Below are 25,594 nucleotides of genomic sequence, written 5' to 3'. Positions count from 1 at the left end.
ACTTCACAGGAGTGAGAAGACAGTCAGATATAGAAAAGGCTATATGACTAATTGTGCTATATAGAGTTATATAATACAGCTGGGAGCCTGGTGACATCAGAGTAGCTGTGACAGCGGGAGTTATTATTTAATGCGTCAGCGTTAGAATGCAGTATGAGACCCAAGGGCAGGATTTTTTTTTTTCTGTGACACTCTCAAGAAAGGTCTTTTTTAGTCAGTCCGGAGAAGATTTCAGATAACGGCAGGTGAACTCCTCCAGGCTGTTGTTTTTTAAAGTCGATCCATACAAGAGCTTTCTGCATTCAGGCACTACCATGTACCTATGCCGGGTCAAGGGATTACTCACTTGCAGAATCCAGACCCAAGTCTTAAATACCTAGTTAAAATAGTACTACTACCTTGCTCTTCTACACAGTTTATTTTCCATTCTCTGAGAGATGCTGGAAAACTTGGAGAAAGCAGCTATTGGGGAATTCACTGGGGAGAAGGCCACACGACGGCACATGGCGTCAGGCTGGATTTGGCCTGGCAGGTGTGAAGAGGAAGCTAATAAGCCCCGCGAGACGCAGGCTAACTCCTGCAGAGCCATCCAGATCTGCGCCCTGTGCTCCGGAGTGGGAGGATGCTTGTTGGTTTTGGCGTAGCTTCAAACCCAAATTATCTCTGTGATTTCACACTGGAATTACCTTGAGGTAGGGAGCTTTTGGTGACCTTGAGCTCGGGGGAATGCAGTGCAGAGATATTTCAATGGAAATTAGCTCAGGTCAGGCAGGACTTGCTAGCCCAAACTCCGTGCCAGTGCACTGTACAAAGGTGGGCTCCTTACAGTCACTGCACTGGTTGCACTGTGTGGTCCTGGGCTCCTGGTGCCTGAGGTCCTGCCTCTGAACCTCAGTGGTTTGGCACAGACGATGTGGCCAAATGCCAAAATGCCTCTCGGTTGGCCTGAAAGTGGAAATGCTGCATTTACAGGGCTCTGTCCTTCAAACACAGCCGGATGCGAGCTGGCCAGCTCTGACACCTCCGTACCCATGGCGGGGTTCTTCTGCCTGCGCGACAACGGATGTAACCCGTAACTGACTGCAGCACGGCCCACTGCTAGATCTCAAAGTGCTTCTCCCAGCAGGCTGCTGCTGTTACTCTGCTCTGCAAACAGAGATGCTGAGACACAAGGATGACAAGTAACACACACATCTGAGGGCGGGCAGAGGGACAGCCCGGGAGTGAAAGGCAGGACTGCAGAGTCCCAGTGCGTCCCTCTCTCCCGCAGCACCTTGTACTGAGCAGAAACCATGAGCTTTCTTGCAGCTAAATGCCCCTTAGTTCCCACCTGCCCGTCGTATTCATGACTGAGTCCTAGAGCAGTTTTCCTGTAAAAACTTTGAGGCACTGATGCCTTCCTGTTTTATTTAGCGATAAAGATGTGCTTTCTGAAATCTCGCCCCCAGTGCACTGCTATGTATTGGTGTTGTGCTGGAGCCCAGGAGCCCAGCTGTGGACTGAGGTCCGGCAGTAAATGGAATCTGAGAATGAAATCAGGGCCGTTGTGCTGAAGGGTTTACGAAGTCAGCATAAGATGGGAGACAGCAGACAGAGCCAGGCAAGATAAGCACGGTCGCACAGGCAATAGTCACCTGGTTAGATAAAAGTAGCTTCACTGCCATCGAATTTTTCCTCTAGGTAAAAAAGATGGCACGCAAATGGCTTTGCGAGAGCTCTCCCCATGCCAGTTTGCTAGAATATTTGACAAGTTAGTTATTTTCTAGCTTTGTTTGATTAAATTATCTTTTAATTTCATTATGAACTTTTGCAACGGAGAAATTAAAAGTTTAACAGATTTCATTTATAAATCCCAGTACCGAAGTAAATGAAAATGCATTTTAAACTTGAATATCTTTGTTTCATTCAGTCATACCAAAGAAATCTGCAACATAGGATCTAAATACATCCCTTGATTTGATTTCCTTTCTTCTAAGACCACAACATTATTCTTTTAGAATGATTGCTGAAAAGCAGGAAGGTGTGTGTTACCAAGTAGGCTGCCAAAGGCTTTTGAAAGGACTTTTTGTCTGTCAGCAAGAAAAAGATTCTCCATCCGTTGCCTATGCAGAAACGTTATAATTTTCTTTCCAACCACAAACTTATTTTAAAGATATTATCAGAGTCCAGAGAACAGCCTGAACAAAGAATTAGGTCAGTATATATAAACAAGCAGCTTTCAGAAACATTGTTTTGCAGCTTGTCCTGGACCTGCGGATGCCTCTTGTGAATTCTGCTGTCGCCCTGGCTGGGAGTGAGCCTGGGCTCGTATTGAGCTCAGGAATACGGTACAAGTCACAGAGGTAGAGCAGTGAGTGAGCACTTTCCTCCGGCAAGCCTAAATGGTTGAATGCATTTTAATTCATTTTGTTTATGTCTTTAATGCCTTCACAAAGTTTATCTGACAGTCATGTCCAGCCTGCTATAGGCTGCAGATTCAAGACCGCAGATCCTCTGCAACACCCTCTGGATTCCTCGATCCACATGGGACTCTTGAGTTAAACTGACCAGTTTTAAGGATTCTTGGTTATTTGCTTCCTAGAGGAGACCAGGTTTTGAAGGCAGAGAATTGAGCATAGAGATGTTTGAACACAGAAATGAGGAGCAGCCGGCTCCCTGGGACTGATTCCAGGAAAAGGGACAGCAGAGAAAACAGTAGAAGGAATGCAGGAAGCACCGAGGCTGGCATTGCTGGAGGAGGGAAGAGAGACGGGATCTGCAATTCAAACCATCACACAGTTGCATGGGCCCTAATGCAAAGACAAGATTTAAACAGAGAGGAGCCACTTAAGACATTTGAAGATTAGCAAAGATGTCAATGGCATGATAGAGGATGGAAAGAGAGTCTCAGACCAGAGAAATGTTCTTTAGGTTAGTTTAGAGCTGTTTATGGCGACCTAAATGCCTGCGTCTATAAACTGGCATGTTTGTAAGTGGAAGAACTCTCCCTTGATGAAAAGGTGCCTCAGCAGCAGCAGAGCTAGGCTGACTGTCCTCCCTGGGGGATATCTCTCGATAGGCTAGTCTCAGATTCTGTTTTTACATCGTGACTTAACCTGTCTTTTCCAGGAATGAAACCACTTTCAAATCAGTTTAAACAAGGTCCAAATAATATTGAACATTAGGGGACTTACAAAGAGCAAAGCAATGAAAACATTTTATGTCCAAGTGTAAGAGCCCAGTTCAAGAGAGTTGTTCTCTGCAGGGTTTGGGAATAAATAAACCCCAGCTGTTTCACTGACCTTCCTGGACACTGATGCTTCCCTCCTCCGAATGCCACAAAGCTGTCCAAGAAAGCATTCTTCTCTAAATTTGCCTCTTTCCAACGATCCTGTGGGAAGAAACTTTTTTTTTTCCAAATCAGACTTATATAAATAAAGCTTAACTTTATTTCTCTGAGCTAAAAATGACCTTGGACAGCTAATCCTCAATACAAAGTTGCACTAATGCCATTTTTTGCATTCAACCTGTTAGTGTTAGAGTCTGGATTCAAAAGTCAGCGTTACCTCAGGGAAAGAAATGAGGGTCCCATTTGAAACATAGTTAGTGCTGGAAGGCTTTTCAAAATCACTCCAAAAGCATTCTTCCTATATACCTCCCCATTTTTCTAAATCCTGCATCTTGAGCTACCGAAACGCCCGTAAAAATGTGACCTTCCCCTTTTAAATACATGCACATTCAAAGTAAATTTTCAACCAGTACCTTCCCTCAGCCACAAAATTGTATCCCAGCACGCAAACGGCTCATGCGCATCTTGCACACAAACCATTTCTAAGACGCTGTGCACAGATAAATGGAAGGTGCATGCGCTGTCACGCAGGAGAAAGGCAAGCGTTGCCCAGCCCCATTCACAGGTGCAAGCCAGCGTGTGACAAAATGAACTCTTCTCAACAAAACCAGCCTGTCTGTACCCACGGGGCTCCTTCCTCCACCCTGAGTTGCTTTCAGAGAAAAGGAACGAGGCAATATGGGCCGAAGTTTGGGTGGGTGACACTGACAGCAGTAAATCTCTTGAATGCTGGGTGATAAACCACACCAGCCTCCAGAAACTCGGCGCAGCTCTACCAAAGCCTTCAAGTAACACCCTGTCAAGTTGATGGTGGCTAACTCCTCTGATGAAGCCATCTTAGAGAAGATGTAATCTTGTGTTTTTATTTTGGATTTTTTTCAGCTTGGGCTGTTTAGAGCTTTCTGAAGAGGAAACCTGTTAGTATCAAAATCCAATAAAAGCAAGAAAAAAAATCTCAGTGGTGATGAAGCAAGGCGATTACCATTTGGAATGGCAAAGTGCAAGGGGTACTCACCCATTCTTCATGGAAAAAGGGTGAGTTTCTATAAAACAAGCTATCTCGCTTCTTAGGAATAAAGTTACTAAAGAAATAAGGCGCTACATCAAGGTTTCTGTTTAGGGTTTCAAACAGGCAGGAATTGTTATGAGGGATTTCAAATTGGTAAAGAGTTTTCTAGAAGGGAAGTTTTGTTTAAATTACTCCTTGATGTATTTCTATAAAAAAGACAAACCATTCTATAGCGGATGGTGCTAAAAAGAGCAGTTACAAGCCTGCCCACACGGCCACCTGGAGTGGAATAATAATCAAGAAACCCTAGATGAGCTACTGAATTAGAAGAGCTAATACCTACCAGAAACCATCTGACTGGAAAGACCAATAAGCCTGAGTAAATATGTGGAGATGAGCTACACAAACAAATGACAGGCTGAGAGAGTTGGGGTTGTTCAGCCTGGAGAAGAGAAGGCCCCGGGGAGACCTTATAGTGGCCTTCCAGTCCCTGAAGGGGGCCTACAGGAAAGCTGGGGAGGGGCTGTTTGCAAGGGCATGTAGCGATAGGACGAGGGGCAATGGTTTTAAACTAGAGCAGGGCAGGGTTAGATTAGACATTAGGAAGAAGTTCTTTACACTGAGGGTGGTGAGACACTGGCCCAGGTTGCCCAGAGAGGTGGTGGAGGCCCCATCCCTGGAGACATTCAAGGCCAGGCTGGATGAGGCTCTGAGCAACCTGATCTAGTTGAAGATGTCCCTGCTGACTGCAGGGGGGTTGGACTAGATGACCTTTAAAGGTCCCTTCCAACCCAACACATTCTGTGAGTCTGTGATGACAGCGAGAGGAGAGTTCTTAGAGTTGGGTTCAAAAGTGAAATCAGTGGGGTCCTTCCATGGTAGGTTTTGGATCAAGATCAAAGTGATATAAAATAGTACCATATTATTTGGAATATATAACTGAACTTTAAAGTCTTGCTTATTCCTACAGGCTCTGTTTTTTGCACATCTTCTCTGTATACAAGGCCATCCTGCAGACAATGGGGAATACCCAACTTTAAGCCAATTTATCCATGTGCTTTTATTGTGAAATAAGTGAAGAGGAGAAAAGACAGCAAAATACCCACGGTAAGAATGACGACTTACCGGTTTGAACATTTCTGGGTCAGGAAAATATTTTGGATTCCTGTGTAACCAATATGGCGACAACATCAGCATGTCACCTGCAGGGACGATGTAATTCTGAAAAGGAGAAAAAAACTCTAAGAAAAGAGAAAATCACGGGTTCAACTAACAAAACAGTCCTTCCTTAGTACTTCTCTTCCATCAGTAGAAGGTCCTAACAGAGGGCAAGTGACGGTGGTGAAGCCATGGTGGACATATTACATGTTTGAAGCTTCTTCTTGCCATTGGCCTTTTCTCCATAAGTAAGACTTAAACAGTGGAGAACGTGGAAAGACTGTTTTTGTTCTAATTTGGTTTCTCAGGTAGAGAAATAATAAAAACATTATTTCTGTCTTTCCTGCTTCTTGATGTATCGTATGAACTGATATTGGTTGCTAAATCTTTTGTTAAGCGCTTCCTTCAAAATGCAAAGAAATTCATAGAAAGTCTTATATGAGAGTAGACCTTTATGGGACTTTCGTAATTTCTTAAATAGTGATGAGTGGTGATTCCTTAAGGGAATGTTTTTCTCCCAAACATTTATTTGTTAGACTCCTGAACGCTGGCACTTCCCTTCGGAATGGCAGTGAGGAGGACAAACAGAAAATGAGTTTTACCAGTTACTAAATTGTGGTCCCTTCTACTGTATTTGTTGTGTCTGATTACTATTTCATATACCATCTGCACAGTATCTTCACCTCAATTCAATTAAATCTAAAGTAAATTCAAAATCGAAGGTAAGACTGCGAGCAAGAGAAGCAAAATCGCTCTTAAATTAATGGTGATTAAATTAATGATGTTGAATAAATCTGTTAAACCCAAACAGAATATATATGTGAGATTGTGGAATATCTCTACTATTTTAATTTTATCCAGATCTTTTAGGAGGCCCCTTTCCAGACAAATCATAGAGTACCCTTTTGGGGAAAAACAAAAACCAATAAAACTCACCTGAATTTTTATTGGATTTACTACTTTCTTGGTGATTGCACCTGGGGACCTCAGCCGTATGGCTTCCAAAGTGCACCATTTAATAAAAGGGAGCTTCTTAAGCTCCTCTTCAGACACTTCTATTTTATCTTTACCTGTTGTGGCATGAGAAAGAAGACTCTGTGTAAAAATTAGATTCCATACTTGTTTTGGTACATGCTGACATGTTTTGCTTTAGACCTTCTGATACAATACCTCAAGACTTTAAGACTTTTTACCCAGAAGTTTTCTTTATATTTCAAAGTAAATAAATGGACCAAAATCAGTACAATTAAGAAAAGCTGTTGAAGAGAATTTAATAACTCTAAGGTAGCTGTAGGTATGGTATTGGCCAGAAGAGGCCAAACGAAGGTCATCTTGGAAGTTAAGAGTCCCTGGACTTTTTCACTACTTTGGTAGGACACTGCATGGAAATCTCAGGGACTGTAGGCACCAAGAGCTCTTGGGCTATGTTAACACCAGCAAATGAAACGGGGCCAGGAGAAAGGCTTAAGCACTGGTTCATGATTATCCTTATTGGTTAATGATTGACATGTTCCTTGATGTGGTTTTGATCCATGCCAACTAAGAGTCTTACAGGAAAGTCTAAGCAGGGTTCAGGGGAGTGCATATGTGAGTGACTGCTCCCAGCGGGTGACTGATTTTTGAAGGAAAGAGATTAGTCATGTGGGGGTGACTCGTGCCGGACAAACTGGCCTCAGATGAGAGAAAAGAGAACAGTTCCTGACCTGTTTTTCCACAGAATACCTGTAACTCTGGTGAACATCACACCATGAAAAGCAGCTGAATTGAAAAACCTCATCTGACCCTATCATAGAGGCATGAAAAAACCACAAGGCTGGTCAATACAAATCTAGATCTAAATGATAGGTGTGGAATGAAGGGACAGGTACATGTGGTTCTTTTTCTTGTGATAACATCAAAGGTGTTTTTGCTTAAAAATATGTCTTGAGCCTATACAGAGTAAAGAACTCAGAGCTGAACTCTATGTTATCAGTAGGACCCTCAGCAGCAACATTCATTTTTCCCAGCCATGGACCACTGGCCATGTGTTGGGCCGACACAGAATCAATAATTTCTAGGTTCCAGACGGACGCGATCACATTTATTACCTGCTTTGCCAAAAACAGAAGTCAGGTCTTCCATGATTTTCTTGTAAATGGAAGGATAAGAGAGTATGAAAGCAAGGGTCCAAAACGCAACCTAAACAGAGATGAAAGTACTTCAACTCAGGAACATGGAACAGAATTGCAGTATATTTGTAGCAAATCACAGAGGCAGATGAAAACATTTGTACGTTTTTGGATGTGCCTGTTGTAGTTGGGATGCGCAGGGAGCTGTGCTTCCAGGGTAAATCCACATCTAAGGGCCCAGATCTTGGGAGATTACCTCTAGTCATCTGCTGTGTACTTACCTTCAGTGAACGTTACATCGCTTTGGCTTTGAGCTTTGAAACACAGAATCCTTTCTTTAATTTCAAATAACTAGGTGTTAAAATGAATTACTAAATCGTTATGTGTGATTAGATTTAGCTGCATGAATGGAAGAAAAATTAAATAGTAAATTCCTACTAATATTAGCAGAAATGAGGTTAAATAACTTGCAGGGCACTGTCACAGTGAGTCACACTAAAATGGGCAGGAAAAGTTTTAATTAGCAAAACAAGCAGTAGTAGATCCCCTTTAGAAATAATTTACTAACTGATTATGCAATGAGGTTGAAAATCAAGAAATTTAGGAAAGGAGAAAATCCTCTTAAGTAGGATGAAACCAGAAGGACTCTCAGCCCTGCCAGAAGTCTCTCTCCTCTTGCTGAGCTAGCGGGAGATGCAGTCTGCACACAGATCTGGTCGCGGGCCATCTGTGCCGGCAAGGGATGAGAACTCCTACTGTTATTTCCCAAATAGCCCCGCGCGGATGCAGCCCTCCTTCTGCACAACAAATCCGGCAGCTTAGTTTTCTTGTAGAGCACTTGGACAGCGTGGCTTCACTCCACGGGACGAGGAGGGATGACTGAATTGGTTCAGATAAAAGGGTTTAATGCACTTGTAAAAAAATCCCCTTGGAAAGTGAAAGGCCTTTTTTCATTATTCCCGTCACCAGAACAGTGGTTGTGACTATTCTGAGACACAACGAAATATCTGTATGTCTATTTACAGCTGAATATTACAGGAGTAAGTAATGATCGTGTTGTGGAAGGAATGTCAGTTATCCTGATAACAGACAGCAGGCTATGCCTCTCACTTATACCAACATGTGAATCCATAGAAACCTCACTGAAATGGAAGAAATTCCTTTTGGGCAAATTGTAGTAATACGCAATCTAGAAAAACCATAGATATATCCACTAGGAGTACATATAAAAATAACTCACTATCATTTTTTTCTACATCACATCTGTAACAGACATAACTGCGCTGGAAAGAGCTTAGTAGTCATGGTAAATAAAGGATGTTTTTTGCTGCTATGGATTTTTCATCTGAGAAATTCCTATAAATGTCTTTGGTCAGCCTAAGGTGTGCTAGATCTATTGGGCTTGTTAGCATACATATATCTGTATCATTAATCCGTCAAATCTGTTCCTAACATAGACAAAACTTAAGTGGCAGTAGAATCAAACTATTCCTTTTCTGCCCATGAAGCAACATTGGCATTTGTACGGCAGATCCCCCAAAGCAAAAGAGTCAAAATCACTCAAGGATTTACACACAGATGAAGTTACTCTACAATACGTTTTTGATATTCTTTACAATTGATAACACCAGGCTATTTAAAACAGAGTCCCTATTATAATGCAGCCACAGTGCTTTAAAATAGAGTTAAATGCTCTTCCCAGCTTAAGACTGTGATCTTAATATCTATAAGACATATGTTCCCGAAATGTTACGATAGGGACATAATAATTTAGGAAAAATACAAGCAGAGCTTTTCTTGTCATTGCTTCTGTGACATTGCAGCCTGGGTATATTTGTAGTGATGCACGTGGGCGTGATAATCCCTTCTTTGGAATACATGCAGTGTGTGTGACCTCTGGTTCGAAGTCTTTGCTTCCCAAACACAGGCTTTTGAGCAGGTTGGAGAGAATGTGTTTCTCTAGCGGAGGTACTTACAGGGACAGCATTTGCTTGGGAAGCCCAGAGCATCAGGAGACCGTAATTGGGACCCAGATGTTTTCCTTGCAAGTTGTCCAGGAGATGTTGCAGTAGTGTCTGTTATAAATAAAAGATAATAATGTGTATTTCCAAAAATATATTAAAATGTAGTTTAGGGTAGGGCTTACTAAAATTCAAGGATATTAACGTGAGGCTAATTTATCAAAGAGAAGTGAAGTTAGTTATGGCTTTTTTGCAGTCACAAAGTAGAGACGATAGCTGTTAAGAGAAATTGAGACTCATAGGCAGAGGGCCAGGAGTCGTCAGTGCGCCATGTGAATCCCTACGGAATACTTGCACTGCCCTCCGTTTTCTTAAAGTTTTTAGGGAACCTGCTTCCCTCGCTCCCCATTGTTGCTTGTATGTGGAAGAAAGAAAAAAGAAATCTCTATTCTTTTTTAATTCCTGCTCTACTTCTCTACTTTAAAGAACCCGACAATGGGGCTGAACAAGTTGAATGAATGGAAATGAAGAAAATGTTTTCTCTGTTCCTGCCAAAAAGGTTCTTGTTATGAAGAGATGGTCTGATGTATCAGCAAAGTCCCTAGTTCCAGGTGCTTTGTTAGTGACCTAACCAATGACTTCAATGGCTTGATATTTTTTGAAACTATAGCAACTGTGTAATGTTCTAGCATCGGCTTTTTCTTATAGTATTTACTTAAATATTTACAGGGCCACCATGCCTTCAAGGCAAAGCTTCCTGTCTACTTTTCAGAGGTGAAAAGGATGACCTTGAATAAAAAATGACCGCTCTTTTTTCCAAATTCCCACCCAATCTAAGACAGCAAGTACGTGCCTCCTACCTCCCGCACCTTCTTACCTCCCACCACTCCCTCTCCAGCCCTCTCTTTCTTTCTATTATTCTGGTTTATTTTATGAAAGAAACTGTGGTATGTAAAGCTTTTAAAGTCCAAATAAAACCTGGTTTGTTTAATGATCTGTTCTATAACCATTTGGTAGATCAAAATTCCCAGGCCAGTCTGCCCTCGCGTTTGTCAACTGGAGAGACAGAATTCCTGCCATAGCTAAGGAGAATAACCAGGGGGACAACTTATCACAGCTTTGACACAATCAATATTTAGGGTACTTGGCTTCCAATCCAGTAATCAGCTATTTTCTACTAGTCTGGCTGCTGGAGGATCTACTCACTCTACACCAGGGTTTAAAAATAGTACATGCAAGGTTTTGAAATTTCACAGCGCGGTGCCCTCAGAGAAACAACTGAAGGGGTCTTTCTCTCACCTCTTTCAACTGCTCACTGCAGCTGCGATACTGGAGGCTGGCAATGGGTCATAGCTCTGAACCCTTGGCTTAAAATTCCCCGGAGAAAGATGTTAATTGTCAGAATTGTAGGAAATAAACTAAATTGAGGAGTAGGACTCAAAATTAGGGGTCTGACCTAATGGAGGTCACAGCAATACTGGACAATTAAGGCACAGCTATCAAAGCTGACATATTTAGCTTATGTCCTCCAGTACGGAAATAATTCCTGCCCTCCATCGCTTCAATCAGAATATACAACGAAGTAAGCTTTCACCACCTTGGATGTTTACCTTGGATGTGGTCTCTGAAGGGTTGGTCTTTTCAGCATCTGACACTACTTTCTCAAATAATTTTAAAAGCCATTTTTTGGATTTAGACCAGTTCCTGTAAAGAAAAGCAACAAACAAGGAGCACTTAACTGAGGCAGCACAAACCGACATTTCCCTTTCCATGAGAAGGACTCCTTGGTTTCTTTCCAAAAGCCCCTGGGCAGCAGTCAGTGGATGAATACTCAAGTGTCAATCTGACAGTAGTGTTGACTTCACCTTGGCCAGACCTCATCTTGCAGCCAGGACCGGTGACCACAAGACTCCGAGATTTTCCTATCTATTCCACTGCGGGCTCTCATTGTGGCTTTGGACAATTTATAGCTCAATCTTTTCAAGAATGACCTCCCCTAAGAACATAAAGGCCACATTTTTAGAGCATACTTAGCTCTTTCTGAAGGCTATTTGGAGGTGTTCAAGGTGCTGTCATGGCCCTGAGAGCACTGACAAGCTCCCTTCCTTGGAGTTCCTTGGCCCACTTCCCTGGGCAGCCTGTTCCAATGCTTGAAATGCGTGAGACGAAGTCAGAACTTTTTTGAAGCACCTAGCTGAAAGCCTGCCTGATCCAAGGACACCCCATCGATAAAGACAGTGCATCATCCTCCAGGGAAAATCTCTCTTGCGGTTGATATCCCAGCAAGCCAAATGCCTGTAATGCTTGCATCAAGCATCAGCTCTGCTCCGTTACCTCAGGAAGCACTCGGGCATCTGAGAAGCATATTCGAAGTCCTCATCATACTTCAGAAAATGTTCTTCAAACTCCTTGATTTCACTCTGACTTGTCGGGCAGATGCCTTTCCCAAACAAAGTGTTCACCACTGCTGGATACATGACATACCTGCAAGGACAAGATCCCCATGACTTACAGGCTACAGGGAAGCTGTTGCAGCAGTTTTAGGTCAGGACACGGCGTGTTGAATTGCCAACACTAAAAGTGCGGGACTCAAGCTTCGCACCACTATGGAAGGGCTGGCACAAGGCTCATACCTCACTCACACCCTTATTGCAGATTTTAAGCAGAGGCTGGGAGATACGTGGACCTCGGGCTAGTCCTCTGCACGTGGCTGAACTTCATCAGTTAGCGTTTGGTCACTTGAGCAGTGGCAGAAAGGCTCTGGGCACTGAGGTCCCCTTCTCCCCATTAACCACTCCTTTTATTTCAGGTTAACCCACGTGGACCTTCCGGGCATTGCACAAGCCCTTCCGCAACTAGACACTCCGAGAAATCCTCCCTCTGGCTCCAGCTTTGCTGGACTGAACAATGCTTTTTTTGGTTTATTTTATCTCACTCCTCCCTGTTTGCTCCTCTGTTATCCTGCAAACCCTGAGCTGGTTTCCCAGCCCGCTTCACCTGTACTCTTGAGCCCTGAGAAGCCCTTATGCATCTTTGCTGGGTTCCAGCAGCTGCTAAACACATATTTCAGGCAATGGCTCTTTCGCTTTCTTGCTTTTCTACAGATCATAAGGCAGACGGAGCCACCTGCTGGCTCTATGGATTTAATTTTGAAGCAGCTAAGTAACAGTTATCCGGGGCATTGCATTCCAATTCTATCCTGTGTTGTCTGGCAAAACCATAAGAACAGATTACACTCAGCACAGATTTACTGGGGATGACTTATGAATTCTGTAGTTTACCATCTAGCCTATGACTTTTTTTTCATTTTAGACAAATAGCAGCAGATTCAGATTTGGTGACCGGTCTCCATGACAGCCACGGCAGTGGGAAGAACGTCCTGTTCCCCAAGGCTGCAGCAGGGATGCAGCAGGGAGCCAGGCACGCTTTACGTATGAGCTGTACACCCATGCCACCATGGGCACCCACGCCTTGTGCGGACCACAAGAACAACAGGTCCATCCCTCCCCTCAGAAACTTGAGCCCAGGTAAAAGACCACGGACGGATTCAGACAGGGGAATAACAAGAAAACGTGAGCCCATATTAGCGTACCAGGCAGTGGCGTAGCACGCTAACGATTCCGTGACTCTGTTTTTTCACAGGAAGCAGATGGGACTTTTATCTCAGAAGCCAGGTGGGGGAACACCATGGGATGTGGGGGTTTGCACCCCAGTATTGAGACCAGCGGGACCGAGGGCTGGGAGGTTTCAAAGCCCCTTTCCCCTACACCTTTCCCCAGTTAATCCAAATTGCAGTAATTGAAGTGGCAGGTTTAGCTGCAGTAAAAAGCTGTACCTTAGATGTATTATGCAGAAAAAGTCAGCAAAATACAACCTGGGTGTGAGGTCTTAGAAATAGGTCCAAGCCAAAGGCAATATTCAACTTGTAGTCCTGATGGGCAGGTAAGATCTAGGTGTTCTCCCAGACGATCAGGAAGAAGGAGGAGTTACAAGCTCTGTTGTTGTCACATGAAACTGTCAGTAAAGGGACTTTTTTTACATGGAGGATGAAGTTTTGGCAGCAAAGTCAGTTGTAGAGATCTTATTTAAGTTTTGGGCTAAGCTTGGCCCAAAACACACAGGGAACGTTTTCATCCTGCTGAAGACCAAGCATTTTGTCTGTTCTTAAGTTCTTTATAAAGACATGGAGCTTTTTATGCCATCTTTTGGGAAACAGGTTTTGTTGGAAGATACTGTGTTTTCTTTTTTCTTCCAAATAGGTTACTGAGATGTTTCTCCTACCTGGGAGAAACACCTTTAGATAAAAGGTGTTTAGATGTCCCACGTAGGACACCCATGTGTTACAGATGTGCTGCAAAATTCCCTTACCTAACCAGGTCATTGAGGTCGCCTGTGCCCTCCATGCCCAGCTGTGCCATGTGCTCCTGCAGTTCCTTACACAAAGTACCCGTGAACATGTGCAGATTAGAAGGACCCATTTTTCCTTTCATCATGCTGTAGAGGTTACTATGGTTCTGATAAAATGCTTCCGCAGGGACAGAAACTAAACACAAAAAGAAACAGAAACATGTTTTGGAAAGTAGATGAAGTAGATTTTCATGGAAAGATAGAGCGAAATTTTTTACACTCGTGACTCTAATTTAAATGCCTCATTTTCCTAGAGTGAAATTCCCAGAAAGCTTCATTCTAACCCTGTAAAGATTTTGGTGAGCCCTCTGCCTCTACCCGTCTGGGTAACCTCTTCCTGCCTCGTGAAGCTTCAGTGCCAGAAGCAACAATCCAGAGATTTCCCCCCAGCTTCAGTGTGGCTGTACAGAGACGCGCATGCGCTCCGCAAAACTGACTGAAATTAAAAATAAATTAAAACAAGAAAAAACAGTTTTTAGGTCTTCATGCTATAGGACATTGTCTCAGTCATAACAGGAGAGGCTGAGAGTGCTTGCACTGTTCAGCCTGGAGAAGAGAAGGCTCAGGGGGATCTTATCAGTGTGGATAAGTATCTGGTGGTGGGAGTAAAGAAGACGAGGCCAGGCTCTTCTCAGGGCAGGAGGCAATGGGAACACAGGAGATTCCACTGAGATGTAAGAAAGTTTTTATTGTGAGGATGGTCAAACACAGGAACGGGTTGCCCAGGGAGGCTGTGGAGTCTCCATCCTTGGAGATACTCAAAACCCAACTGGACACAGCTCTGAGCAACCTGCTGCCACTGACGTTGCTCTGAGCAGGGGCTTGGAATGGGTGATTATCAGTGGTGCCTTCCAGCCATGGGGATTCTGTGATTCTATGATTTAATCTCTCTGCCATGTTGCTTCTCTCTCATTGCATTGTCCAGAATTGCCAAACTACTCAGAGAATTCCTGTCTGTGCCATTCCACGTGGATACAAGCACATGAGCTGACGGAGCATGCCACTGCAGATTAGATACACACCTCATCCCGTTCTAATGACTGTTTTATTGCAGGGTAATATCTAATTATTGCTGCAAGCTGATTTGCAAATTAAGTACTAGGACAACATACTATTGCTCCAAACCTTGTACACAAAGGTGGAGTGTGTAGCCACAGAAAAGGACTTGATTTCAAACCGGGGTTACTTAAGGCCAAAAGTAATAACATTCCCTGGATCTGAAACCTTTGATGCCTTGAGACTGAATCCAAATCACTTTGCAGGCTTACAGTGCTGGATCCATACGAAGGAATCTCATTTCACCTTCATTTTGTAGCATGGTCATGGGTTAAGATAAGCATTTAAGGTACGGTCAAAAAGCCAAAGGGCTTTGGATTGGACTTTAATGTTCCTGGGTAACTGGATTTGATTTCCATTTAAAAAAGAGCTAGGTCTCATTTACCTGCATTCTTGACAGCTGGTTGTACTGCCCGTTCAAAATTTAAGTCTTTAGATTTAAAAAAAGCTTCAGATCCTTCTTCATCAGTCACAAAAGTATACCGTTTTCCCAGAGCGAATATTGTGAATACAGGCCCATGCTGGAACAAACAAAGATTTCATATTACTGTATTGTTAACACGTCTGACGGGAGCCCCAACAGGGCTTCAGCGCTGCCGAGAGGTGTGGAGGGAGGACCTGGTCCTTCCTGCTCTCTGTACACCTTGGCTCAGAAGTGCACAAAGACGAACAGGAATCAGGCCAAAATCTCTCAACTTAGGGATCAGAAGGGAAGATCACAGGGGCCTGCCTAACGTCTTGCAGAGCAGAAGAGATTCCTTCCCCAAGATCAATATTTTATATTTGAATTACATTACAGTTCAAAAATTACAACCTACCTAGATTTAAAGAACTCAAGTGATGGATTCTCTAGTGCATCCCTTCGCTGCCACCGCAAAGTACCCACACTGTAAAAATCCATAATCCTACTTATTTGAATCTACAGTTTTTAAACAAAATCTCCCCACCCCTGCATCCTTTTAAAATTTTTTTTTAAATTATTTTATAGTTTAAAGGTTCTGCTAATACAAAAAATCTCTTTCTTGTACAGGCATTTAAAGATTAATACCAAAATAAGTAACAACTTCGCTGAGACTTATATTCAGGGAAAGTTTTCGATACCATAAATCATTCTTTCATTTTCCCTTAATCCTAGCGTCCTCTCAAAAATTTCAGCAATAGGTATTCACTTCTGAATTCCTACATTATGAGAAAAATCACTGGTATTTGTAGATACTCTAAACTAGCAAACAATCGTGCAGTACCTACTGGCTGTTAGATTTCGGTATAAAAATCAAAATTTGGAAGTGAAGCAACTTTAGCATCTTTTTCTTAGTGGAGGCAATTTCTGTTCACACGCAACAGCCCTGGAAATCAAAAGCCCAGCGTTCACATTTATATGCACACCCCTTTCTTTTGGCAAAGTCATTGTAGCTATGGAAAGGTCTGGGGGTTCCTACCGTCTCTTGGCATATCAGGAAACCTGATTTTCTTTTCCAGGTTACGTTGCTGATAAGGGTCAGAAAAAGGTTTCTGTTGATCTGTGTGGAGTACTGAAAAGCCTTGAGACCTCCTCGCTCGCCCAGCTTATGCTATTGACTTTAACCAGTTCTTGTGTTGTGTCTGTATTGTAAAGCCTGTTTCATTAAAAGCTCTTTGAAGCCAAGGAAAAGATTCCTCTTGATATCAATTGAATTTTGATTGTGTCCTTCAACTGCAAATTATTAAAGAAAGAATGACTGTTTAAACTCTCTGGGTGATAATAAATAAAATATCGTTTTAATGATAGCCAAACTGCTAAGGATGGATTTTTATGGTCCTCATCATCAGGCTAGATAAAAATCAGTGAATTTATACTGTGTTTTAAAACGAGGTTTTTTTAAATTTTAAATTAACATGAAAATGTACTTAAACTAATTTTAAAATAGAATTAAATCTGAACTAACAGCAACCTGCGATAAAACTTAATTATTTAATTAAGGTCGCACTCAATTAAAGATTGAAACACTTTATAGAAGACGATTACGTGTGAGCAAGATGCCCAAGCTCCTGTTACAGGCAGTAGAGATCGGGTCCATGCAGTCAGGGGAGCCTAAAACCCAACTCATCCGAGCAGCTCCTGCACGCCTCCCTTCACGAAGGCGACCTGAACTGCCCGTAGGCTCCACTAACAGGACTGACTGGGTGTCCCCTCACTACCAGTAAAGCTTGGACCTCTCGTGTACCTGTAAACACCTACACAAACAGTCCGGTGCTGAATCTCATCCAACGTACTGCAATCTATTTAGAGCAATTAAAATTACACCGATATTAAACACAGTTGGAATTAAAAAGGACCAAGTCAGCTTCGTTGAACAGCACCATGGTGGTGGATATTCAAAAACGTGTCTTTCAGACAGCAGAATTTTGTGTCCAAACACGAAATTACAAATAAATATGATATCTAATAAATTAATTATTTATTAAAATACTATTATTAACTATATTTAATATATAATATATAAATATATAAAAATATATAAACATTTATAATAATTTTATAATAAAATAAATTTTATAATAATAATATTAAAGTATAAAAATATAATATATAAATATATTAAATACTATTAAAATACTATATTTATTAAAATAGTAAAATAGTAAAATAGTAAAATTAAAATACTAAGAATTTTAAAATGCTAATAAATTAAAATATTAAAAAAGGTTTGAGGATCAAGACGCTGACGGCAATCCCCACCCCCGATAATAAAGACTTTTCCAAACATACCAGATGCAGGAACTCGCCCAGTGTGTCGCCGAGCCTGATAAATGCTCAAGGTGTAACGAAACCAAGTGGGGACGCAACCTGAGTTAGCAATTGCACCAGTTCAAGACAAGGACCACCCCGGAGCCTTTCACTGCGAGTGATGGACTGAGATCTTGTTTCGAAGGAAGTATTAAGTAGAATAGAATTAAACAAGTGCCGGGTAAACCAGTGATAAAATATTCCAATTCAAAACTCTAGAGGGATTAAAATATGAAGTTGCAGAACTACCTACCGTGATCCGTTAAATCACCCTCAGCAACGGGAGCACAGACACGCAAACGTGGTGCCTTTCTAAAGGGCTCCTGAAGGAGGACCTGGGAAGCTTCAAAGAGTCATTCCAGTGCTCAGCAAATTTGTACAAGCGTTATCAAAGACCAGGATTACTAGTGGATAAATAGGGTGTACTGAAGAGCCCAATACAGCTTTTAGGATATGTGGCCTTAAATATATTCCAAATTCAGTCCTTAGAAGAAGGAATTAAAAGTTTGCGCATAATCTGGAGTCATAGTCTAAACTATGAGGAGACCTCGAAACATCACAGAAGAAGAATGGCTAGAAGAATCACATTCTGAAATGACCCCAAGATCTATTATACAAGTGCTAATAATTAATTTAGAGCTCTCATCTTGCTAGGAACAGGGTGGAGAAAGGACAGCAAGTATCTAAACCCATCCTGGGCTCACACCTTCAATTTAATGTGTGTCTCTGCCCATTCCATCTCTGCCCATCAGGTTAGACTGAGCTAGAAAAGGCAAAGGAACGGACAGCAAGCATGAATGAAACGTTCAATAACAGGAGACCAAGTCAAGTTAGATCCCAGGAAAGGTGAAAAGAGAATAATTATTCCCAGTTTCTCATAATGCAAAAGCTAATGGGCACCTATTAGAAGGTAGCTTTCTTCCTATGGTTCATGGTTAAATTATGGATTCATTGCCCTGGGGTGCTGCGGAAGCCAAAATTACACACAGGGTAAAAAAGGGGATTAGGCTGTCATAGTCAGGTCACCTGGGTGCAAATTCCAGCCTAGGAAATCCTGCAACTGTTGCCAGCCAGTAGCTGGGAAGGAAACGCAGAAGGCGGCATTCTCTCTGGGTGTGCTCCTTACACCCTGTTACTGAGCATCTACTAATAGCTGCTATTCGAGACAGACACCTGAATAAACACATTTTTCATCTGTCCCAGTGTAATTATGCTGATGGTCTAATGTCACGAAAACAGCTACTGGAACAAGCTGTCAAGCAGTTCGACATTTACCATCACTGTGTTACGGGTGGGTACCAACAAAGCATGGGCTTTGCCTGCCAAAACTATGTCCCAGTTTACTGCTCTGTCTGAACAGTGCTTAAGGAGACCTTGATGACATATAAAGATAGAGAAAGCAAAATAAAAATCCTGTTAGGATTTAGGGCCTATGAAACTGCTTTCAGGTCTGAAAGCTCTTTCTTTCCCAGAGACTGGGACAAAGAACAGCAAAGAACCGCAAAGAACAGCAGTGCCACGATGAGAGGCAGATCTGAGCTTGCATGAAAGAGATGCTCCAGAGAAATAAAAACTTCAGAAGAACATTGTCTGAAATACCACAGGAAAGAAATCAGGGAAACAGCCAGACAGGGAGCAACAACCCTCGGCTGCAGTCCTGCCAAGACGCATTTTGGGAGGTAGGTGCGCTCCGCTGGTTTTCTCTCCCTTGGCATGCACACACACACGAGTTCAATGCCATGTCCCCTCTCTCTCAGGGACTTTCGAATTTTGGTCTGTACACAGGACCAGGGTCACAGACCATTAGCAACTCAGCTGTGGACACTCTTCAGAAACGCTCCACCAGAAGCCCTGTCCTCTCCTCCAGCCTGTTTCCCCTCCACCAAACCTCACGCAGGACGCACATCCCTTGCCAGGTAACCCAGCCAGCCATCCCTCAACCAAGCACACGCAGCGAATAAGGCTGAGAGGCATCTACCTGACTCCTGAGACACGGCACCGTGTCCTGAACGCGATCAACACACTGAGAGTGAGGTTTGGATCCACAGGTCCATACAACAGTGCGGAACAGCCTCATGGGTTTACTGAACTTTTCCTGTTAGCTTAATTAGCAAGCTGTTGGGAAGCATTTGAAATTCCTTACTAATTCTTACCACGTTTGCCAGGCAGAGTGAGGAACCACATCCTTTGAACGCCTCATGAAGCAGCTCTTGCGTTGTATGGTGGCTCCAGTTACCCACCCTGCTCGTCTCAGACCACCTGCAAAATTCCTTTAACTAGCCAGGCAGCTTTAGGAGGAAGAGGTGGTATCTTTTATTAGCGCAGAGATTAAATATTTTACTAGAGCAGAGGATCTTTCTTTTTTTAGACCCACTGATGACACAAGGGGAAAACCAGACTATTCTTCCAGCCCACGTCTTCTTCTGCAGGAGGAAAACAGAAGCAGTGAACTTCAAGCAGAAGCAGTGGAAGTCTGGTGTGTTACTCCGGGGCTTGAGAGAAAAAGCAGTGAGGGATACACACAAAAGGGCCAACAGTAAGAAAGTTAATTGTTCAAGACAGAAAAAAGAAATGAGTGTCACTTTGTCAGACTGAAGGATTAATCCAGGGAAGGAATTTTCTAATTGCGAAATTATTGCAGATGTTTTTTGCAACCCTTGTAATGCCCGTTAATGACCCCTTTGGCAGCAGCACCTGTTATTTGCTTTGGCTCTAGGATGCTACAGTGGCTACTCCTTTAAAAGGGAGGAGGCAGGAAAAGGCTTATTTTTCCTGGCCTCAGCACTTCGTGCCAGTGTGGGAGGTGGGAAGGGAGGGGGACATGCCTGGGATGTTTAAGGAGAGGAAGGGGATAGTGGGAGATGATCGTGCTGCAGGCAGGCAGCCAGCCTGGGGGTGATGGACGGAAAGGTCCCTCTTGGCCCGGGGGACCAGAAGGGAGAGGTCACAACTCATAAGGACGCTGAGTTGCTGGACTAAAAAAAAAGTCAAAGGGAAAGTCCTATCTGTAAGCACACAGTAAAGGGGAGATGCGTAAGAAAACCTTTTCTTTCACCTTTGCCTTATTTTGAGTTTTCTCCTATTGAAAATGTTTCTTGTCCCAACAAAACCTGGAGTTTATACAGTCCTTCAGGGGGTTCTGGTGTGTTCAGATGTGGCAGCAGCTGCCATAGCACCAACAGCGGCGTAAAGGGTCCCCAGGCAAATGAACATCAAAATTAATGGACCCAGAGCCACTAAGTTAGCATTTGTACTTCAACACACTCTTCAGTACGTAAAAGTTTTGCTCATTCAATCTGTGAATGGACCCCCAAAAAGGACTCTTCTGTCAGGTTTGTTTTAAAATTTCATCTAAGAGATTTTGCTAAAAGTTTCCTGGGAAAAAAGGCAATTAAAGGCAAGCTTAAGTCACGGCGAAACACAGAATCATAGAATTGGCTAGGTTGGAAGGGACCTTTCAGATCATCGAGGCCAACCATCAACCTAACTCTGACAAAAACCATCACTAAACCACGTCCCTCAGCACCACATCTACCTGTCTTTTACATACCTCCAGGGATGGGGACTCCACCACTTCCCCGGGCAGCCTGTTCCAATGCTTGACAACCCTTTTGGTGAAGAAATTTTTCCAAATATCCAATCTAAACCTCCCCTGGTGCAACTTGAGGCCGTTTCTTCTTGTCCTATCGCCTGTTAGTTGGGAGAAGAGACCGACCCCCACCTGGCTACCCCCTCCTTTCAGGCAGTTGTAGAGAGCGAGAAGGTCTCCCCTCAGCCTCCTTCTCTCCAGGCTGAACAACCCCCGTTCTGTCCCCAAAAGGCATTGCACTGGAAAGGACAGTTTGGCAGGCTGCCTTAATTTGGTTGCCACCAGGATTTGTTTTTAATAGAACAAGGAGGTTCTCTAACAGCCTCGCATCAGAAGAGTCAAAGAAATATTATGATTGGTTTTTTTGAGTGAGGCTTGGTTAGTTTAGTATGTCGTATGGTTTCTGAAATAGTAGGAGAATGGACTGGAATGAGTTTTCTTCCAGTCCTACGTTTCTGCCCTAAGATGAATGAACAAGTAACTGAGCATGATTTGCATAGATGAAAGATAGAGGAAGGGCATAGCAATATAAGGTTAAAACCAGCCTGTTAAACTTGAAGAAGCCAAGGAACACGAGGCACATGAGCTTCCTCTAAGGTGCACCCAATGTGCTTTAATACAAGACCGACAGCACTTGATGTTCTTACACCTCGTACTTCAGCTGATTCTGCTTGAACCTCTGCTTTCATTTAACACCACGAGTTTAACAACCATGGCTGCAGAGAAGTACTTACAAATAGGAAATCTAGTAGTTGAAAACGAGAAAGAAAATTTTACACATCCATGAGTTGTTAATATATTTTTTTTTCAAATTTCAGGATGTTACAGGAGTTTCATTTTTAGCTAGTTTTTGCAAGTAGGGGGCTGTGCGGTCCTTCACCTGAAGCTGACCATATCGCATCAGTAGCAGGTGGTATCATCACCGAATGAAAATGGGAAGATGGGGTTTATGTCAGTTAGTATCAGCTGCCTAGAAATTAAACATCTAATCTAAATTAATCATTTAGGCTCTCCCTATCAGACAGACATAGAGAAAAAAAGGCATGTCCCGGGGTTAAATTTTCACACCCGTCTTTCGTAAGTTTTTCAGGATGGAAAAAGTTGCCCGCCAAGCATGCCTGTGCCTCTCTTGAATGTTGAGGGACACCAGCTGCTACTCAAAAACCTCGCCTAACTTTAGGCACATAAATAATCAGTCTCCTGGTCCCAGCGCCTGGGACAGGGCTTTCCACATTCACTGGAACCAAGATTAACATGCAGCCGGACTGCAAAAGCGAAACAGCAGAGGTGCTGGGTCCAAACAGGATGATCACAGCACAGAGATCATGCCTGGATCGCATCCACAACTCAGCAACGTTACTGGTACAAAGAGGATCCTTCACCAGCTAAATGCTTCTGATGCTATAAAATGTGACAGGAAAGGAGCAAACTTAAAGCAGAAGTTTCTCCTCGCTTTTCCCCTTGCAGGCAGCCACCCTGAGCACGCACCCACAAGCAGGCACGCCGCCACAGCCATTACCTTGCTTCTAGCTTCCTCTATAAACTCCAGAGGAGCTTTCCCAAACTGAAACGCAGCTCCAAACCAAGGGATCCAGCCCCTGATGCAAGGAGGGGAGCTCGGGTTTCTCAGCTGAGACAAAACAGCCTTGACAATGAGAAGTCCCAGGATTGCTGCCAAGAGGAGAGCAAGAGCCATTTTGCCTCTTCGCTGCCTGCCGCAGCAGCTGCTCCGCCTGCTGCAGCACCCGGCAGGACCGCGCTGGCCGGGATTACTGCAGTCAATGAATAGAGGGCCTCTTTTATCAGTCTTGCCAGCTGATCACTGCCATGGAGACAAGACGTCAAAGCACCAAGCAGGCCAGGGGACAAGCCCTTGTTTTGGAAAAGGCAGAGCCAATTGTCCTCCGCTCTTGGACGAGGCCCAACTCCACAGCTTGCAAAACTTAGATGTTGCTGTGATAAACCCTTGAACTTTGCACCAGCTGCTGGAGGGCTACCCAAGCAGCCAGGGACACAGCCAGGGACACTGGGGCAAAGAAGTGTGTCACTTTCTTCCATTAAAATACATATATATTTTTTTTTTGGCAATATCAAGATTACAAAGCAAAGAGGCTGTGATTTGCAGACATCTAGCTCTCAGCAAGGCAGATGGCAAGAAACTACTGCGGGCATCACCTGAAGTAGTAAGGCTTATCAAAGGTATCTCTCACTTTTCTGAGATCATCCCATTAAAGGCTAGATGTGTCTCCAGTGTCTGAAGAGCAGAGAAAGGCCCAGAGGTTGAACCGAGAATTCAAAACCTGCTGGTGGCCCCTATAATACCACTGCAATGTCAGAAGACAAGATTTCAGAGAGGTCAGATTGGTTTCTTTGGGTGTGTGGAAGTGGCACGCCAAAATTACGTACAGAATCGATGAAGCATAAAACACCTAGGAATTGCTCTCACAGCCTACCCCTGCATGCCCTCAGCAAGTTTGAAGACAATACAAAACTAGGAGGTTTGATTGAGCTTGGTCATCTGGTCTGTGTGCTGCCATTCAGAGGAACCCCAACAGGCTGGAGAAATGGGCCAACAGCACTTCATGAAGTTCAGCAGAGGGAAATGCCAAGTCCTGCCCTGGGGTGGGAACAACCCCATGTACCAGTACAGGCTGGGGGGTACCTGGGTGAAAAGCAGCTTGGCAGATCTGAGGGTCCTGGCAGATACCGTGTTGAACGTGCCTTTGCACTCAACAGCACCCTGGGCTGCATTAGGAAGAGTGTTGTCCGCAGGACAAGGGAGGTGATCCTCCCTCTTTGCTCAGTGCTGGAGAAATCCATCTGGAGTGCTGGGTCCAGTTCCAAGCTCCCAAGTGCAAGAGAGACATGGACAAACTGGAGTGAGCCCAGTAAAGTTTCAAGAAGTTCATAAAGAGGTTGGAGCATCTGTCATTTCAGGAGAGGCTGAGAAAGCTGGGACAGTTCTGCCTGGAGAAGAGAAGGCTCAGAGGGACCTTATCAGTGTGTATGAACACCTGAAGGCACAGTGCAAAGAGGATGGTGGTGTCCAGTGAAAGGGGAAGAGGCAATAGGCACAAACAAATAGAGAAAATTCCACTTAAAATTATTTTTTTTGTCCTGATGGTGGCCAGACACTGGAACAGGTTGTCCAGAGAGGGTGGGGAGTCCTGGGAGACATTCAAAATCCAGCTGGACACAGTTCTGAGAGTCTGCTCCAGCGACCCTGCTTTGAGCAGGGTGTTGGAGTAGCCAGTATACAGGTTCCTTCCAACCTTAAGTGTTTGGTGGTTTTTTTGTGATTTTTTCTTTTTTTGCTCTGGCTCTTTGTCCAAATCTCTTCTTCTGCTCAGTCCCAGGACCTGATCCCCAGGCCCAGACTTCTTGATTGAACAAGCCCTGCTCAGCTCTTCCAGACCTTCATCTGTTTGTTCCATACACAAGCATCCAGCTGTTCCATCACATCTTAACATTTCTCCCTTCACTCAAATACTACCTTCACACATGCATTTCCTTTTTAATAAGTCTCAGCCTTTCTGGCTCTGCCCCCAGAACTGTTTCCCCATGTCCTTCCTCCCGAACCCTTAGTTCTATCCCATTTCCCTGCCCATGGCAGGGAGGTTGTAACAAGATGATCTTTAAGGTCCCTTCCAACCCAAACCATTCTGTGATTCTCTTTGTATCTGTGCTCTCAATTCTCACTAGAATAAAACCACGCTGGCGTCTAAGAGTTCGACCTGTAGCGTGCTTGAGCTTGTCCTCTACTAACCCAGAGGCCCTACCCACTCACCAGCTTTACGTCTTTTACTGGGAGAAGGATATAGTTCATCACTACTACATTTTGAAACACCATGCCATGGGAACACCGCACTGTTTGTACGGTGCACAGTTTTTACACCACGTTGTAGGAACATGATCATTCGATTTAAAGCGCTTTGTACAAATAGAGTTAAACTCCCTTCCTATACAGGAACAGGTGCACAGACAGGCACCTTTGTACCTGTGCAGACAGGCACTACAGTAAAAGTCGCACAGCAGAAATACACCTGATGACAGCAGGAGGTTAAGAGCTGTGAAAAACAGATCGGTGGCCTTCATTAAACAGTCATGCTGAAATACATTGGGATGTTACCTACGTTGGTCACAGGTGCAGAAGAAAAAGCCCAAACATGTCAACTGTGACAAGCAGGATGTGGATTTCGCAAACTGTCCGG

General features: G+C 43.6%; 1 protein-coding gene across 4 annotated transcripts in view; it reads right to left on the bottom strand.

The window, feature by feature from the left end:
* The window catches only part of LOC128907494 (24-hydroxycholesterol 7-alpha-hydroxylase), a 34,165-nt gene that overhangs the window by 6,622 nt on the left and 1,949 nt on the right, over positions 1-25,594 (bottom strand). The window contains exons 1-10 of one of the 4 annotated variants that reach the window (XM_054196438.1): positions 22,903-23,141; positions 15,413-15,548; positions 13,933-14,107; positions 11,899-12,048; positions 11,175-11,268; positions 9,580-9,678; positions 7,583-7,673; positions 6,432-6,565; positions 5,463-5,558; positions 3,282-3,383 (exon numbers count right to left, since the gene is read on the bottom strand). In XM_054196438.1, the coding sequence (XP_054052413.1) occupies positions 3,282-3,383; positions 5,463-5,558; positions 6,432-6,565; positions 7,583-7,673; positions 9,580-9,678; positions 11,175-11,268; positions 11,899-12,048; positions 13,933-14,107; positions 15,413-15,548; positions 22,903-23,079 (1,254 nt within the window). In that variant the 5' untranslated portion in view covers positions 23,080-23,141. Of the gene's footprint in view, positions 1-3,281; positions 3,384-5,462; positions 5,559-6,431; positions 6,566-7,582; positions 7,674-9,579; positions 9,679-11,174; positions 11,269-11,898; positions 12,049-13,932; positions 14,108-15,412; positions 15,549-22,902; positions 23,142-25,594 lie in introns of those variants that run through there. The other 3 variants (XM_054196437.1, XM_054196439.1, XM_054196440.1) reach the window with 3 other exon arrangements.

Source organism: Rissa tridactyla, chromosome 3, assembly GCF_028500815.1.
Source record: "Rissa tridactyla isolate bRisTri1 chromosome 3, bRisTri1.patW.cur.20221130, whole genome shotgun sequence".
NCBI classification, from domain to species: domain Eukaryota; kingdom Metazoa; phylum Chordata; class Aves; order Charadriiformes; family Laridae; genus Rissa; species Rissa tridactyla.
The sequence above is the reverse complement of the archived record's forward strand: the minus strand, read 5'-3'. Positions and strand labels throughout refer to the sequence as shown.